The sequence below is a fragment of the Mycteria americana genome, chromosome 3 (assembly GCF_035582795.1).
Source record: "Mycteria americana isolate JAX WOST 10 ecotype Jacksonville Zoo and Gardens chromosome 3, USCA_MyAme_1.0, whole genome shotgun sequence".
NCBI classification, from domain to species: Eukaryota; Metazoa; Chordata; class Aves; order Ciconiiformes; family Ciconiidae; genus Mycteria; species Mycteria americana.
In genome coordinates, this window is record NC_134367.1 from 97,529,525 (window position 1) to 97,547,043 (window position 17,519).

General features: G+C 37.9%; 1 protein-coding gene across 2 annotated transcripts in view; it reads right to left on the bottom strand.

Moving 5' to 3' along the window:
- The window catches only part of RBKS (ribokinase), a 70,601-nt gene that overhangs the window by 20,984 nt on the left and 32,098 nt on the right, over window positions 1-17,519 (bottom strand). For both annotated transcript variants that reach the window (XM_075496228.1, XM_075496230.1), the window contains exons 5-6: window positions 14,945-15,109; window positions 9,746-9,837 (exon numbers count right to left, since the gene is read on the bottom strand). In XM_075496228.1, the coding sequence (XP_075352343.1) occupies window positions 9,746-9,837; window positions 14,945-15,109 (257 nt within the window). The remainder of the gene's footprint in view (window positions 1-9,745; window positions 9,838-14,944; window positions 15,110-17,519) is intronic.

A 17,519-nucleotide genomic window follows, 5' to 3' on the forward strand; every position in this document is an offset into this window, starting at 1 on the left:
GGAAAATAACCCACGCAAATGAAAATCATAATCTGACAGCATTCATTTTTGGACAACAGTTGCATTTGAAAACAGTATTTAATATCTTTTTAAAATGTGTATTATAGGATGATCATGAAACCACTTCCTACGCTGATATTCAGCTATGTCTTGCTCCTCGTCTGAAATCAGCATGTACTTCAGGCACAGCAGACTAATGGAGAGCAGCCGAGGCAGAGACACAGGAGGCATGGGTTCTGTTCCAGCTTCTACGACTTGCCTGGCATGCAACCCTTAGTAAAATCACATTTCTCCCACATGCCTCAGTTTATTCATCTGTGAAATGGACACAATGACACAGCTTGGCAAAAGCATTTTGTAGTCTAATGTGAAAAATGCTACATGGCAACTCGGCCACTATTGTTGGGGGAATGTTTATCACTAAGGGAGAAACTTTTAAAATTCTTTTTTAAATTCTCAGTGTTCAGCTAGAGAGAAATCACAAGGGAAAATCTCTTCAAGGAAAAAAAATAATTGCTCAGCTTTGACTACTGTTTACTTTAATATCTATTTTTAGATAAGAATACCTAAAAGTTATCTGAAGTCCTCTTTGGGCAAAGGCCCGTTACAAGGCTATTATATATTTGTGTTATGGCCGTGTCCATAGGCCTCTGTCAAGACTGAGACTCTTCTGTGTTGGCTCTGTACAAACACAGATAAACTCTTCCTCTAACAGATGGTGACCTTAAGTCAACTTCTCCCAGTTGGCTCTTAAAATTAATCTCTTCTAGTTCCACCCAACTAAGAGCAAAATTTCCCAAAAATCTGCAACAAAGGCTCCAGAATCAAGCATTCTTTTCGCCACTTCATACATTTTCTTGATGGCATAGCATTGTCAAATGTAACGTACTTTTTCTTTTTCTTTTGGCAGGGAAGAGAGCAAGAATGACACAGGAAGAGAGGGAGGAGAAAATACAGAGCATTTTATCTGAAACAGTCTAGCAGGCAGTACTCCTGCATAATACAGTATGCCTTCAATTGTAAGTAAACCGGCATATTATATTTTGCTGGCTTTACTAAATCCTGTCCTGCTCGCCTGAGAAGAGGGAAGTCCTACTTCACCTTGCACTACGAGGCTGCTGCTGGATCCTGAAAAATGCAGGCTGAAGTATTTTCAGATAACTGCCTAGTAACTGGGCATAGCTTCCACACTCTTAGGGCTTATTTTCAGTGGAAAACTTACTTTGGAATCTATTCACCAGCTACACTTCCTGACCTCTGCTGCATGGGCAGCTCAGCTTCTCGGGAAACAGCTGCTGCAATATTTCAAACTACCTTCCTCTGCATTACTGAAACTTGAATTCAGTGCAAGTACTTCTTGATATAACGGACTGTAAACTATAGCGATTAAACAACTGCTCCACGAAGCGCAGGCCATGCCTGTAGTAAAGAGAGAGGGCAGACAGCTGGGGACAGGAACTACTACAGCCATCCCAAAGTAAACCGCCCCCAGCTGTGAGTCAGCGCCTGCTGCTCGCCACTGTCATTTCCTGTGCTTCAGCCTGACCCAGGAGAGAGAAGCCACCCTTAGGCTCTGAAGGGCCAGATTATGCCAACACACTCCCCGGAGTTTATAGTATCTTTAGCAGAGTACTCACTGGGTTTAATTTTCAAACTTACAGGACCAACTCCTGCAGTCCCTACTTAGACAAATGCACGAATGATTGCAAGCGTCGCTGATCCGATCGCTACAAGGCAGAATCTGGTGTGGCAGGCCTCGGGGGGTGAACGTGTGCACTGCAGGGGCAAGGTGTGGTTAACACGCACACGCAATTTAAAACTACTTTTTTTAACCACACGGATCCCAGACAAGAATATAGTAAGCTTTAAACTGTGAGAAGGCAACTAAACCGATCCAATTTTCTCTTTGGCGTGGCACCATGGTGCTCAAACTTCTCTTGCAGTACAAACTCTTTAAGCAAATGAAACCTATTTCAGTCTTTAAAAGCTTACAAAAGTATTTTCAAACAAGAAAATTTGTTTCAAAAAGTCTCTCAAAAACCTTTTGAATGTATCTTCTTGCAAGGCTTGCAAGGAGTCACTACACCAATAATGGCTTTACAGAAACTAAGGATAGATAATAAATAGTATTAAAATATATATATATATATATACACACACACTCTATTCTAATATTCAAGTACCTAAAGAGTCTGTGTCTCGTCCTGAATTTTAAGATCTCTGGAGCAGGAACTATGTATTCCTCTATTCAGAACACCTAGCACATCATGTTACAAGAATAAAAATGGATTAACACAAATGCCTTGAATGAAACTGGCTAAGTGAATTTCCAACGTACTTCATCATGGGCAATAATTCCAAACATTCTACCTATGTTGCAAAGTCTCCAAGGACGAAAGTGGATTTGGTTTTGGTAGAGAAACAGTAAATCTAGTTTGGGTTTATTTACTTGGTATTTACACTTCTGTAAGCTCATGAGCAAGGTAAATGAAGTACTTAAATACAATATTCTTCCTAATGAAACGCACATGCTGTATGCTTAGCATTAATGTCGTACCCCTCTTTGTGATTGCTGTGTCCCAAGTCAACAGGATTTTTTTCTTGGGTAGCGAAAGAATTGTTCTGGGCCTGATAGGAGAAAGGTTTTGCAAAAATCTTTCTTTTCATCTTTACGCTGCTTATACCAATAAACAAAATTATTTTGAACAGACAGAGTCTGTATAAAAGTAGATCTTCAACTGCTTGAAACCACTATCATCTAACTCATCTACAGCAGGATGGTAAAACTAAAAAACACTGGAACAAGCTGGAAGAACCATAAAAGCAGCAGAAGCCAGACAGATTCTGTGCCAATAATTAGAGATTGCGGTAAATGTCAACTGATGTTAAATACTGTGGTGAGTTTTTAAGTTCCTCCCTTCAGTAGAATCTTATTTAAAAAACAAACTGTGGTACAATTGAAGGAAATAACTAATGGTTATGTAAAGAAAAAATTAAATAACAATACTAAAAGCCCAATGTGGACATTTGCCATAGTACTGTACAAAAGAGCAGCAAATTAAGAATTTTATTTTTCTCCAGCTAGTCTCATAAAACTCCTCAGTTAAATAGACCTATTAAAGCAAGAGGACATTCCACAAAACTGCTGTCAGAATAAACCTATGACAGATAATATATAATTAATCTACACAGAATTTTCTTAATTTTGTTTACAAAAGCGGAAGAGAAATTTAACTGGTGCTTTTAATTTAACTGATAGGAAGGTTCTTGGCCATAATCCTCACTAATCTTAGTTAACTCTCCATGTCTTTTTAGACTGTGGAGTCTAGTCACAGTAAGTTGACACAAACCAGCAATGCTATGGAAAAAAAATGGTCCTGATTTTTTCCCTTCCACTCCTGTCCACATGGCCCATTCTCTTGTGCCAGCACAGCCATTTGTGTGGCCAGGAAACAAATTGGATTGCAAGGCACATCTGTGTTAAAATTAACACCACCCCCAATCCCACACCACCCCCAAAAGCCAACCCAAAACAATTAACTTCTTTCAACAGCAGTACTAGTTTACACTGGCTGAAAGTGAGCATAAAACTATGATATGAACCTTTGCCAAGTGTTCCTAGCTGTGGTGCATTTGGGGCAGCCTATGGTTTACACAGCCACTTTCAGGGAGATGTTCTGGATCCTCTGCTCGGCATTTGCAAGACAAAATATGCAGCATGGTATCTAGTTTTGGGATCCCTGGCACAAGTTAAGACACTGACATACTACAACAAATCCAGTGGAAGGCCATCAAGACAGTCAGGGGGCCAGAGATCAGGACATACAAGAAGAGGCTGGGAGAAGTGGGTTTGTTCAGCCTTAAGACCACAAGGCTAAGGGGAGATCCAATTGCTGTCTACAGCAATTTAATGGGTGGGTATAGAGAAGATGGAGCCAGACTCTTCTTGAAGGTGCACTGGGATAGGACTAGAGACAGCAGGCACAAGCTGGAACATGGGAAATTCCAGTATTAGGACAAGCTGTTTCACCACGAGGGTGATGAAGCAGTGGAACAGGTGCCCAGAGGTCATGCAATCTCCGTCCTCTGAGATGCAAAACTTGACTGGACAAAGCCATGAGCAATCTGACCTAAACTGGCCATGCTTTGCCAGGGTGTTGGACTAGAGACCTCCAGAGGTCTGTTCCCAACTTCTATGATCCTATGATCCTCAGCAAATATAAACTGGTGAAATAACAACAAGTGTTAATTCTCTGGGGAGCAGTCCATCATTTGGAATGCTTTTTGTGCACCTAGCACAGTAACAACTTCACAAATGTTGCCAGGTACTGCTGGAACAGAAATAATAAATAATAATAGGGAAACTGTGCCAGTTTTAAGACTAACCCATCCAAAACTACATATGATAATTTAAAATATTTTTTATTTTAAATATCTAAACACAGTAAGCCAGTTGGCTACAAACTTGGCTTGTACCTTAGGAGATTTATTTGAGAATGACAGAACGAGAACTTAGTCTCATTAATTCTAACACATGTGAACAGTCCCAAAGAAGTAGTGAGACAGATTTGGTGTATAAGCAATTGCAAGATCAGGCCACAAGCCAAGCTAGTTCCAGTTGTTTCAAATTATAAAATTTTTACATACATACAGGCAGAAATACTTATCATGCTAGAATAATTAAAAACTGATTGAAATGAATTGGCTTGAAGCTATTCCCTCCCCTCCCAAAAGTAACATCTTTCCTTTTAGACTAAATATGGGAAATTTCATCGTTTCCAGCAACTGATAAAGTGGGGTTTAGAACAAAGTTGGAATTAAAATATACTGTGAATTGCTGGCAACTTCTACATAACGGAGCAATAGTAGATTTCCATTACTGAAAACAGAAAAGGCAAATTCAAGAGATGTTCTGAAATATTTTAATTCTAAAGGACCTATTTTTGGTTTGACTACTAGAGATACCAATTATTTTTTCTTAAGAAAGACTATCCCTAGCATTAATCTCTCTATATTAATAAGCAGTATCTTAAATGTCCTAATCCAAGACTCCAGATACAGTTTTATAAACATGATATTCTCTGAATCTTGTAAAAGTCAATACTGTGTCTTGATTTTGGACATACTAACAAGAATTTCTATTATTAATATTTCTTCCAAAAATGATCTAGCCTCTAGTAATAGACAATAACACTTAAAAGGAAATACTATCTTAAATAGGATAGTATCTATTTTTCCGTATTATTTTTATACATCTTGCAGCTTTATTTAACAAAATTAGCAATTAACTTATATTTAGTTGTACTGCTTTCTACCACTGAAGCCCCAAAGTATTCTGTTAGCATTTAATTAAATCTTTGCTAGACCTTTCTTATTTAGATCAGAAGTCTGATACCCATTTTAAATTAAGAAGAAAGCAGTTCCCAGTTTTGCATTCAAAACAGCTTGACAACCTAAATCATTTGCTGTAACCATTTAGGAGTTTTCCTTCTCCTGAAGGGCTCCTCAGTATTCTTTGAATGGAGAAGCAGCTGTTCTTCAAAACGTTTAGGACCAAATTGAAATCGCTGATGTGCAATATATTTTGGTTCCTAACCTGCAGGGCTATGTAATTGCATGCACACACTAAATAAGAAAAACAACACATGAACTGTATTGACATTGTGGTTGTGCCTAGAGCCATACTGCAGCAAGGAATCACGCAAATATGTGGGAAAAAAATGGTAAGTATTCCAAAGAGCTCATCTTGTATAGGGTTGTCTCTTTTTCAACATTTATAGATGACAGAAAAGAACAACCATTGGTTTTCACTAAGATGACATTGGATACATTTATTTTTCATTACAAGAATTAAGGGAATGGAGAACTAGCACATTCCTGCACAAACCTCAGGGATTAGGCTGTGCTACATCTGGGAATTAACAAACTAGTCTCAACAAGTTTGATCTTTCTGGGAAAAGATAAAACTGAACTACAGGCTTAGCAAAGAAAGAACTGATAACCTTGCAAGATTTGTTCTGAGCTTTTTTGTTCATGAACCACATAAAAAGAAAGTAATGTCAGACATAAAAAAAATTTATTATTGCAACAAGCAAGAGTGAAAAGAACAGCTTGTGAAGAGCCTTCTAGACAAACTAATGGTAGATAATTCACTGATAGTATAATTTTGTTTGCTTCTCTCTAGCACATAAATCCATAAGAACAAGCTGTGCTGTTATACCAGATACAGCATGTGATTTCATTAAATCCTAAAGCATTTAATGAAGGACGGAGTAAAAAGTGTGATGTTGTATTTGATACTTGCATGTTTGGGACCCGACATCCCATGGCTGTCTGAAACTATAGCTGACATTTTTAGACTTTTATTCTGTGACAAAGGCATCGCAGATCAAAACTGCTGACCTTCATGGCAGTAAATAACAGAAACTTTTGACTCAGTAATAATTCAGCTCATCACAAGGACTACCCCCTTTTTCTCATCTTTAACAATACAAACACTCCACATAGTCTGTGAGATGTCTTAAACTAAATGGCTTTCTGTTCTACAGCTAACATAATCTTCTGTTACAAACGTATCATTCACATAATATCCACAAACCAAAGGATTTTATAATTTAAAGGTATTTCTTGGTGAACAAGAAAGATAAGGACATTTTGGTAAAATTGCGTGATAAATACTTGTAAATTTAAACGACTAAGAAAGCCAAACCAAGCAATAAAAAAAATCACTGTAAATGTAATCTTGTCTTAGCATATACATCTGTGTTAAAAAGAATGTTTTAGAAGCAGTTGAACTGGATAGCTCTAAAGAGTTAATCTTTAAACTCAAGACAATTTATTAACTATTTAAAAGACTTAGTAAAGATAAAGCAGAAATACACTATTTTTTTTCTGGTAGTACCTAAAAATCCCAAATAAAAAATAAAAGATCCCCAAAAGGGGTAAGGCTGGAACATAAATAGGATTTTGGCTAGAAGGAAGTTATCTGAGACTTAGAAATACCAAGTAGGAGGGCCAATGGAGCTGGAACAGAACATCTCTGGAAGGCAGTTGTAAGCAGCACATTGAATAAATTTGGCCATAAAGAATAATAATTAAAAATAATCCATAAAATAAGAATAGCCATAGTGGCTCAGAGCAAAGGTCCATCTCATCCAATTGCTCTTTTCTGACTGTGACTGCTAGTAGATACCGACGGAAATTAAAAAAAAAATGTATAAAAAGATCTTTTCCCAATATATATTCTGGACCATCAAAGTCTTTAGGTACTTCCTGGTTTAAGAAGATGAAGGAAATGCAGATGTAGTTGGTTGAATGGGCAAAGTTTAAGAAATTAGAATTATCTTTATGATTTGTAGAATTAACTTATTGCTTTTAAGTGCCATACAGAGATGTGACTGGTAACCTTTATTTGGGTATGTAAACATTTATCTCCATATCAAACTTCTCAAGTGCATACATTACAGGGATCTGAAATTAAAGAAAGTCATGAAAGAAAACAGAAAACAGATGGCATATGAATACATAACAATTACTAAAAAAAACAACTTTCAAACTTGTGACATAAGAAAAACAAATGCTTCATTTTTCCTCTTTTCTCAGCAAAAAGAAAGGAACTACGGCAATAGTTCATCCCTGAAAATCAATTCAGTAACAAATCAGACACTCGGAGAGGATGAAATCAAACATAATTGATTATTACAGTCGTCCTAATGTAATTGATTTCATTGTAAAGTATGAAAAGGTTATTCTTAAAAGCAAAGGTATTTATGTGCCATTCTTGTTCTCAGAATATGCTGTAGGACTCCCACACTTGGATCTGTGCTCCCATGATATGGCTGGCAGGAACTTCCATAGGTCTACCATTTCCATAAATTCAGAAGAGATAAGCCTCCTCAACAGTAGAGAGCATATTTCTGTGTCTGACTGTACATACAGTGATCCCAGCTATCTACCAATGGTAATTACTTTTAAAAAGAAAATAGCAGAGAAGAATGCAAACTGTACCCCCAGCTCTGCAGGAAAGGTAGATGAATGAGCAGGGATCTATTATAATTATACACCTGTATTACTTGTTCTCCAAATAGAAGTAATTTTCTTTTCTCCATGTGGTGGTAATAATAATACACCCTGGCTCCAGCAAGCTAAACTTCTCAAAGAATGTCTCTTCCAAGACTGTCCTCTAGCAATAAAGTATAACAAAGGGAAAACTTTAACATGTGTGTTGCAAAGAGCAATGAGAGAAAAGTCAGGAATAGACAAGTAATGAAAAACAAAGTTTTGTTTCTAACATATGGGGGATAAGTTTTCGCAGGGGAAAAAAAAAGTAGTGACATTATGAAAAAAGCAAACAAATGACATTTACTAAATTGGTGGGAGAGTATGGGTGTTCTCAGCCCAAAATGTGCGCCATTGCACCATTTAGCCAACCCAAGGGCATAGTCCAAGCATAAGTGCTTTCTGAAAGCATGAAGAAAACACCATATGGGTGTCCTGCAAGTCCGCTGAACAAGAATAAATACTTTGCCTCAGCATTCTCTTCATCACATATAATTGAGTTCTGATAGCTGTTGCACAATGTCTGAGCCACAAATGATACCACTGCCAGTTACACTGGAAACTTTGCCTTCCAGAGACCTGAGAAGCTGTGGCATCTCCCACCTTGCTATTTTGCTAATTCCTCAATGCTCTGGAGTATCTGAACTTGGCAGACACATACTGAAAGACCCCAGAATAAAATTCAGATGTCCATTTGGATTACTTAGACCGACCCTTAAATGCTAGAAGACTCATGAACTGAGAACTTCTGATACGGTTTGTGATGGGTTTTAACAGAAATTCCAAAAGAGGGTAACTGCGTCTTGAAGAACTTACTCTGACAGACATTGTCATCAGACAAAAAATCCCAGAAGTAAGCAGGGCCATGCTTTTCTCTTAGCGTTTCCCCCTCCTCTCCACCCAAAGGTATCATGTTCATTGCAGAAATCATGTTTGTTGAAGATAATTTTAACTATGATCAAGGCATGGCTTCTATCCACTAGGTTGCTTCTCCCACATTCCTGTTTATACAAAGAGAGGGTGAGGGGAAGGAACACAGCATGCATAATGCTAATAAATAGGAAATTTAAACGAAGGCCTTATGAGACAAGCTTAATTTGTCTCTTGTGACAAAAATAATTTCCTTTGGGAGACATAACACACTTGAATTAGAAAAGAGAGGGAAAGGAGAAAAAAAAGGGGGGGAAAACATACAGTTGCAGGGCCAGAGAAACAGATTCACTGAAAACAGATCTGACAGGAAGAAGCATATGAAGCTACTATTTACCATCAAGTGCAGCATGCGTGCATCACCTCCTGGCAACCGAGTTTAAAACTGTCAGAACACTATGGCTAGCACATTCCTGCTAATCATATCAACGGACTGCAGAACAAGGACAAGGATCTATTTTAATATTTACCACTCAGTGATAACATTTTAAAATTGTCCTTTTATGGATTTGTTTTACTCATCTACTTGTAAGGAAGACTGGACACAAATTAATTTAATTTTGAGTGCAATCTAAAGGTATTCCAGAATACTCCTCTTTGCTTGGTAGGTCAGGAATCAAACTTGTCACCTCCAAAAGTCCTATGTAAGAGGAGCATGCCTCAGTTTTCCTGCTCCCTACGCTGCATTTCTGAGAACAGAATCTCTCTGAAATTTACTGCTTAAGACTCCTTCTTTAACATGACATATAACCATTACCTCAGTTTCATTGCAGCAGAAGATATCAGAATGGGTATAAAATTGTGGATCTAGGTCAGCAAGGGCTGGAGCCGGATTAAATAAAGTCTTTACTGAAAAAAAAAAAAAGAAAAATAAAGTCTAAATCTCTAGTATTTTAGATTCATAAATCATCACCTGAAACACCATTGTGGTTAATTCACAGCCCCCAATGTTTATTATTAACACACAAATGGCTCTCAGTTTCTGTGTCCTCGTTTTATAGAACTGTTAAAAGTTTTGTTTATTATATTAAAGTTGCCTTCTAATTCATGTGCAGGCACCTGTCATGGTGGGAACATGATAGAAGAGTAACAGAAAAAATAACCAAGAATTTACTAAATAAAAAAAAAAGAAAAGAAAAAAGCCTTAGACAGTAATGCAATTTGTTTTTAACTGACGATGCTTCTTCCAGGAGTTTAATAAGTTTTACAAGAACTGATTTATTTCTAGAATTTTTCCAGTGTTGTTATCTGTGTTCTGTACATGAAGAAACAGGGGTATGGAGTAATGAAGGGCATGTCCAGACAAGGAGTTAAACGTGCTTCTGAATGTGTTACCTAACTTGTTCAAACTGCCACATTATAAAACTGTAGCGTAGACAAGGCACTGTATATTTTTAATATGCTATCTGGCAGAGCTAGACCTAAACTTAACACGTGGTAGAATATGTTAGTTCACCTAACTTTAAACTGTAGCCTAAGGCCCCGTGTAACAGCAGAAAAGGTTTGTCATGAGGACAGTATAAGTGACTTACTCACTGTTAACACAGGAAGTCTGCAGACTTGGTTTCTCACTTTGCCAATTTTATGATTAATACTTCTGTGTCTTAACCACAAGGCCATCATTTTTATATAAAGCACACTCTCTTACTTCAGAAATATTCCTTATAGTAAGTGATCAAATCTTCCAACTTGGATGCCTAAATTTTCAGTCCTAAACACGTATTTAGACCCTAAGCTATAGTGCGTAATATTCAGACACCCTGAACAGTTCTGAGTTCCAGTTAATGCCCTAAACGAGAAAGATGCACAGAGACTTCTGAAATCTGAGTACCAAGAAGTTTAGAAGATGACCTTTTTGATTAACACTCTGAAAGTTTTAGCCTTTGACTATACAACTTTATCATGCTTCTCTACCTGCCTCGATAAAAAAGAGTATTAAAGCAACAAAGACATTTACTCAGAAGTCAGAAAACACCAGGATTAGGATTTCCAATGAAATCCTAATTTGGCTCCCTTATATTATTACAATACAGTATGTATTATAATAAACTCTTTAATTATATGATCACATACCACTGAAAAACAGCATGTGATCACATAATTAAAGACTGCAACATAATACATATGCAGAAAGGAGACAAATTAAGGTTTCACAGGCAACCTTAACTCTTGCATTTCCTATTGTATGAATTGCAACCCTAATAAAGTTTTTTTAAAGACAAATCTTTAAGGTATGCTTTCCTAGGTAAAACAAACAAACAGCACATATTGGAAAACAAACTCTGTCATGTGGTATCATATCGATATATGCATGGGTCAGGAGCAGCAATGGATGTGTTCCAACTGGGGTTTCAAGTAATACAGACTCATCATGAACAGGGTGTAATACATTACTATTAGTTTGCTCCCGTATTGATATCTGCTGAGCAGGGAGGAGATAGAGGAACCCTAAGATTCTCTTTCAGGCTGTGAAGAAGAGCGTGGCTTGTGAACAGGGTAATACTGTTTGGTCCCCCTGAGGAACACCAAATTATTTTCTGCCCAAATTATCTCTCCCTTTGCCAAGATCCCTTCTCCTTACCTAGTTCCCATTCTTTATGCCTCCTTGCATAGGCATTATGCAATAGTAACCTTTTTCACTCAACTTTCATCACATCGTATCTCTTTACAACCCCTCTCCTATGCTTTCTTTTTCCCACTTCCAGTACCCACGGCCTACTCCCTGACTCCACCTCCATATTCCAATCTCTATTCAATAAATCCTATTCTCTGTTCCAATTTTGTTCTGCTTTCACTTTCTCTCTTCCTTCTTCCTCTGCCACCCCCAAAATCAGGCAAATCCCTCCTACACTTGCCTTTTCTGAAATCTGCTCTCCCTCCCCACCATTCCCGACCAGCTTTGCCTCTTCTGTTTTCAAATCAAGCAAGCTCCTGCTCTGCAATTCCTGGGCCTACAAGAGATCTTTAACAGTATAAAAGAAGTTGCCTAAAACCAGATTCAGGAATTACACTGAAAGTCATGCTGCCCAAATCGACAATTGCCTGTGTGGACAGACTCTCAGGGGAAGCTAGCTGTGAAGCTCTAACAATTTCTCAAGTCTATGTGAAAGGTAGTTATTTTCCAAAGGCAGATAATACAGTAAAAATCAGGCAGATTTCCATACTGTTGTAAAGGCTTATCTTTAAAAGAAAGCTCACTTGTTATCAAGTCTTAAGTAAATTTTAAGGTACCCAGTATTCATACTTTAAAATGGGGCAGGGTGGGAGGCATTTTTCTGTTGCTTCGTTTCTGCAGCCACTATGCTTTGGCAGAAATTTTACAAAGAATTTAACCACAGACAAACAGCTGTTATGAAAAATCAGAGCCCAAGATTAGGAAGTTGAAACACCTGAAAAATAGACCCTTTACTTGCAAGTGACATGCAACCTTGATAACTGACACTGCTTCCAGCCCTGTTATGATACATTTTCATTCTTCACTGCAATATTAATAGGCTGAACATTATTAGCCGTCTTTTAAAGAATCTGTCATTACGGAAGCCTGAAAACTGCTTTATAGACTTTGATATACATGAACATTTTGCCCATCAATGAAGTGGTCCCCCTCTTGGAAGCAGCAGCAGCTTTACAACATGTGGCCATTAAAAACCTAGAATTTTCCAGTCAGATTTCCACTACAATTTATACCCACTTCATATAATTATTCACAACCCTTCCTTCCTTCCTTCCTTCCTTCCTTCCTTCCTTCCTTCCTTTCTTCCTTCCTCCCTCCCTTCCTCCCTCCCTCTTCTCCCCAAGATTATCACAAGATCTTTAATAATCAGTGCCACAATGAGAGGATGTCAGAACATGAGATGTCCCTCTCTAGCTTACAGATCCAGAGGTGATGTTCACCGAACAGAAGCAAAGGGTTCTTGCCTGTGTGTCCACATTCTTTCTCCATCTTATTGTTTATTTCTTTCAGTAAGAATGAAGAAAAACAAGCAAAAAACCTCTTGAAACAGAGGTTTGAAGCATCTGGGTATGCATCTGTTTTAAACAAAAATAGTCTAGTGCACATCCTAACATGCAGTACTGCATTATACATGAGGGTACTGCAGGCTAAAAGAAGGGAAATTGCATTAACAATTTACAGTTGGCTAAGGATAGATTTTTACAGTGCTACAAACTCAGCTGTTTGCTTAGATTTGACTGCACATGACATTTGAACATGTGTAGCCTATTGCTTTAAAGAAGAAGCAACCAAAGCTTTCCCGATATGAGAGCTGCACAATGATAGCAGACTGACAGCACAGAACTATAGCTGGCCCCCAGTTAACTGCTATCTTTTCCTGATATATTGTGCTACCTACAGTTGCTCAATGCTTGCATGTCTGTTCCGTGTATCAGGTTTGGATTTTTTTTAATTGCCTTTAAAAAAATCCTATCTTTTCTTCTGTCACAGGCTGGCATCTTGCTGTAAGGGGGTGACAAAAATGTGAAGCAACTTTACCAAAATGATGCACAGAGTTAGAAGTAGACAAAATAAGTCATGGATATCGACTCATGACTCAACTGTAGTCCAGTAACTATAGATTAAGAATGTTTTTATCCATTTTCATAAATCATAATGAAAAAATATAGTAAGCCCTGTTTCCCCCCCCACACATACATATTAAGCATCCCAGGTGCTACTCAGTTAACTGAAGTTTTTAATTTTTATTTAGATACGCATGAGCCCAGTTTTGACATTTCAAACAGAAGTCAAAACAATTTTTCCCCATGCACAGTTCTGTTTATAGAGTTTATGACTATTACCACCACAGTTTCAGAGTCAGTCTCTCCCAGCCTCGCCTCTAACATAGCTGCTTAAATCAGCACAAGACACGTGAACACGACGCATAAAGTTCTGCTACAGCTGACATCTTCACTAGTGCGTGAACACCAGTGATCATGACAGGTGCACAACAGACCTCAGTGCAGAAGGAGGACTGAAGAGTCAACAATCCCAAGGTGCTATGATCTACTGGAGCAAGCCTGGGCCCCACTGCAAGGAACCACTTAGTTCTGATCCCAGTTCCATCCCTGACCTGCTGCGTGATTGATCATACTATGAACTGTCCCCTGCCAGTCTTATCTTCTGGATAGACGAGAATATATTTTTAATCTCATATAGATGCCTCACTTGCATAATTATTTACTTAATGTTCAAATACAGTGGTAATTGTGTTTGAGTAACTGAAAGCATTACAGGCACTTAAACAACAAAAATATCATGTCAGTAGTGAAACCCCATCCTGTTCAAGCAAAAGGTCAGCTTTTATCTACATATATGCTACACTGAAGGAACAATGGCCTACATTTAAAAGTACAGCACAGTAACAATTTACTAGTAATTTCGCAGACCACGACTGTCTACTCAATGGCAGCATGCCAAGTCACACTCCAAGAATTTTGGTTAAGAAGAAAAAGCATTTTTTTTTAACTTTAAGGATGTTAACTTCTATATAGAAAACCACAGCCATACCTACTGCTATGCTGGGAGAACAAGGGCATAAGTCTGTTTTCGGGGTTATTTCATTCACTTCATTGTGTGTGGAACTTTAGTGACTTGCATTCATTATGCTTGTTCTGTTCTGGAATAATACCAGAGTCAGGCCCATAGCTCCTGACCTAACAACATTATACTGTATTTAGTCACAGCATGAAAACAGGAGGAAAGGCAGCACCAGACATATACAGGAAGATTATAAGGGTATGGGCTGACCTGCCATTCAAGGTAAACACTGCAAAATTTTAAAACTGAATTCAGTTTTCATTAGTGTAGCATGAATTTGTTGGCTATTGTTTCATTTCTAAATAAAACTAGTATGACAGAAACTAGAATAGACCACAGGATCTTTATTTAGAAAGCAAGATAAAGAATATTTTTCATGCAACACAAAGGAGGGAGACAGAATGGCTTATGCTAAATTACCTCCACTGGCACGTGCCATTTTCAGAGCTTCAAGAGAAACAGCAGGGGTTATTTCTAGCTGGCAAACAACCACTTTGGCTTTACGGATGACATCAGAAGCCCTCTTCAGGTCTTCAAAATTTAAAAGCAGGTTGGCTCCTGGGACTATGACAATAACATTCTGTCCTAAAGAGAAGATATTGTGTTTTTCACATTAACTTTTGCAATAAAGTACGTAAAACAATTCCTTGCTTTTCCACAATACATTTCAGATGAGGCTTTCGATTTGCTTTCCAAAAAACCCCCACTAAAAATGTATGCACTGTTGACATTTTCAAATATCCAAACATTTCAGAAAATAATAAAAAAGATCGACAGACTAATGAATGCTACACTGCACAACAAATACAGTATATATTTATTTGGGAAAAGTCATGTATGGGCTTTCCTCAGTCTTATTTTGGTGTTTTCTATGAACTCTAAAGACACATAGTACTAGTACACAGTGGAGATGGGGGACGTACACCAAGGCTGATATTTGCATTTTCCTAAAATATTCCAGTAGCACTTGGAAGAGAAAAGCATCAATGTGATTACTGAGTTCATCTGCCAAAAATGCCATAAAAATTTTAATTTTCCCATCAGCTGGAAACGGAGAATATTTCACACAGCTATGAAAATGATGCATGTTCTTTAGATTTCAGAGAAGCAGGTTTGCTCCATTTACCTGCAACACTTCAAGTTAGGGCCCCTAACCATCATGAAAAACAGCATCAGCTTGCCACCGAAACCCAGAAAGGTAATGCCTATGTCTAAGGAAAGCTTTATCAGGAGTAAAGAAGGTGGGTGACAGATTCTTCTGCACTTAAAGCTGGCCAGTAGAATGGTCTAAGCAAAGCTATACATGCGGAAGCACGGCAGTATCTCAAATAATGTCTAAGATCCTTTTCATTCTCATAGTTTGTTTTACAGTTAGGTGAGGAGGTTCATTTACACAGGTTCCAAATATTCTTTTGTTTTTCTTCAGACGTGCAAGTTGCCTTCTTTTATTGCCGTTTCTTTCTTTCATTCTTTCTTTTTTTAATCTCTGTTACAACACCTAGAGACCTTCAGGCATGGGTGCCTTCAAATTAAAATTTATTATTAATCACTCAGGTATTAAATTCAATAAGTCAGTTGTTCCTTGATTTACAGGCTCAGCCCGCCCCCGCTGAAGATTCCTTTAAGGACTGCCAATCATTAAAGGCTACCAATTCTGTAATGAACTGAATTACTCTGTAAATAAATATTTATGTTTTTAAATACATTATTTTTGTTGAATGCAACTTCAAAGTCCTTTGAATAAGAAACGTGCAAAGCCTGTCTCCCTAAATATGTTCTGAAAAGAAAGCAGGACAATGGAAAGAATAATATAGTGATCTCAGAGGGAGGGGCCCAAGCTTTCCAAAGCAATTCTGCTGTCAATGGTTTGGTACAGAACAGCTGCATATGAAAAGCAAAACCTCAGCATTTAAAGCCAACGCCCTGCTTTTCAACAGACAATGATGGGCATCTCGGATAAAAAAAAAAGAAAAAACCTTCTGCAACAAGTAAATGCTATCAAAGATATCTGAATCCTGTTGAGGAAACATTCAAAGGCAAATTGCACCTATTCTGCCAAGCATATATTTTGAAAGCTTACAGGGTGCAGCAGTGCAAACAGTAAAAGGCAGGGAATCAGTGGAACAAAAATATATTTCATTTCTGCCTGGACTCTGTGCTACCTAGAATCTCAGACTCTATCCACATGTCTTGCTGCATTATCTTGCTGAACTATTTAGCTGTACTGACATGTATATTATTATTAGACTTTAGAGCTAATGGCCCAAGGCGATAAGGAAGGCTGTTTGCTTAAACCCATATGTGCAAATTCAAGGTAGACCATGCTGCACTGGATCACAGTCAGAAGCTTTTCTTTGTAACTACAAAAGGTCAGAGACTTAAAGTCTGCTTTCAAACCTGCCAGGGGAATGCAGTACCTACTGCAGTGTAACAGTCCAGGCGGGCTTAACCCAAGCTTTAAAGAAAAAGCCACATTCTGTTCTTAGCTACATATACCACACTAACTGTGAATGACAGCAGTCACCACTAACTTACACCAGTGTGCATGAAAGCAGAATCTGGACCCATGCACTCACAATTAATACCAGAATTTTGTATTACCAGCAACCATTTTGTTGAAAGCAATTATTTCTTGCCAGGGAAATCAGATGGGAAATCAGCACCAGGGACAACAGAGTTAAAGACAGATGGCAAAGAGGGGTGGGATTCATCTTGTCTAACATTAACTAATTTTTAAAGTTTTCAAAAAAAATTCTACATTCTGGAAAATTCTAAGAAAACTAATTTCTAAAAATTAGTTTTCTAGGTTCCTTCAACAAGGAAGAGAGACAAGTATTTTCAGAGTTGTTTTAATCTTACATATCTTAGATATCTGTTTGAGGAGGAGATAAACTGTTGTCTGGAAATGCCTATGAATCTCTGTTAACTTTAGGTGAAGCCTTAAGCTGCACACCTAACTTTGAAATAGCTCAAGTGAGGTAAAATGTCGCCCACA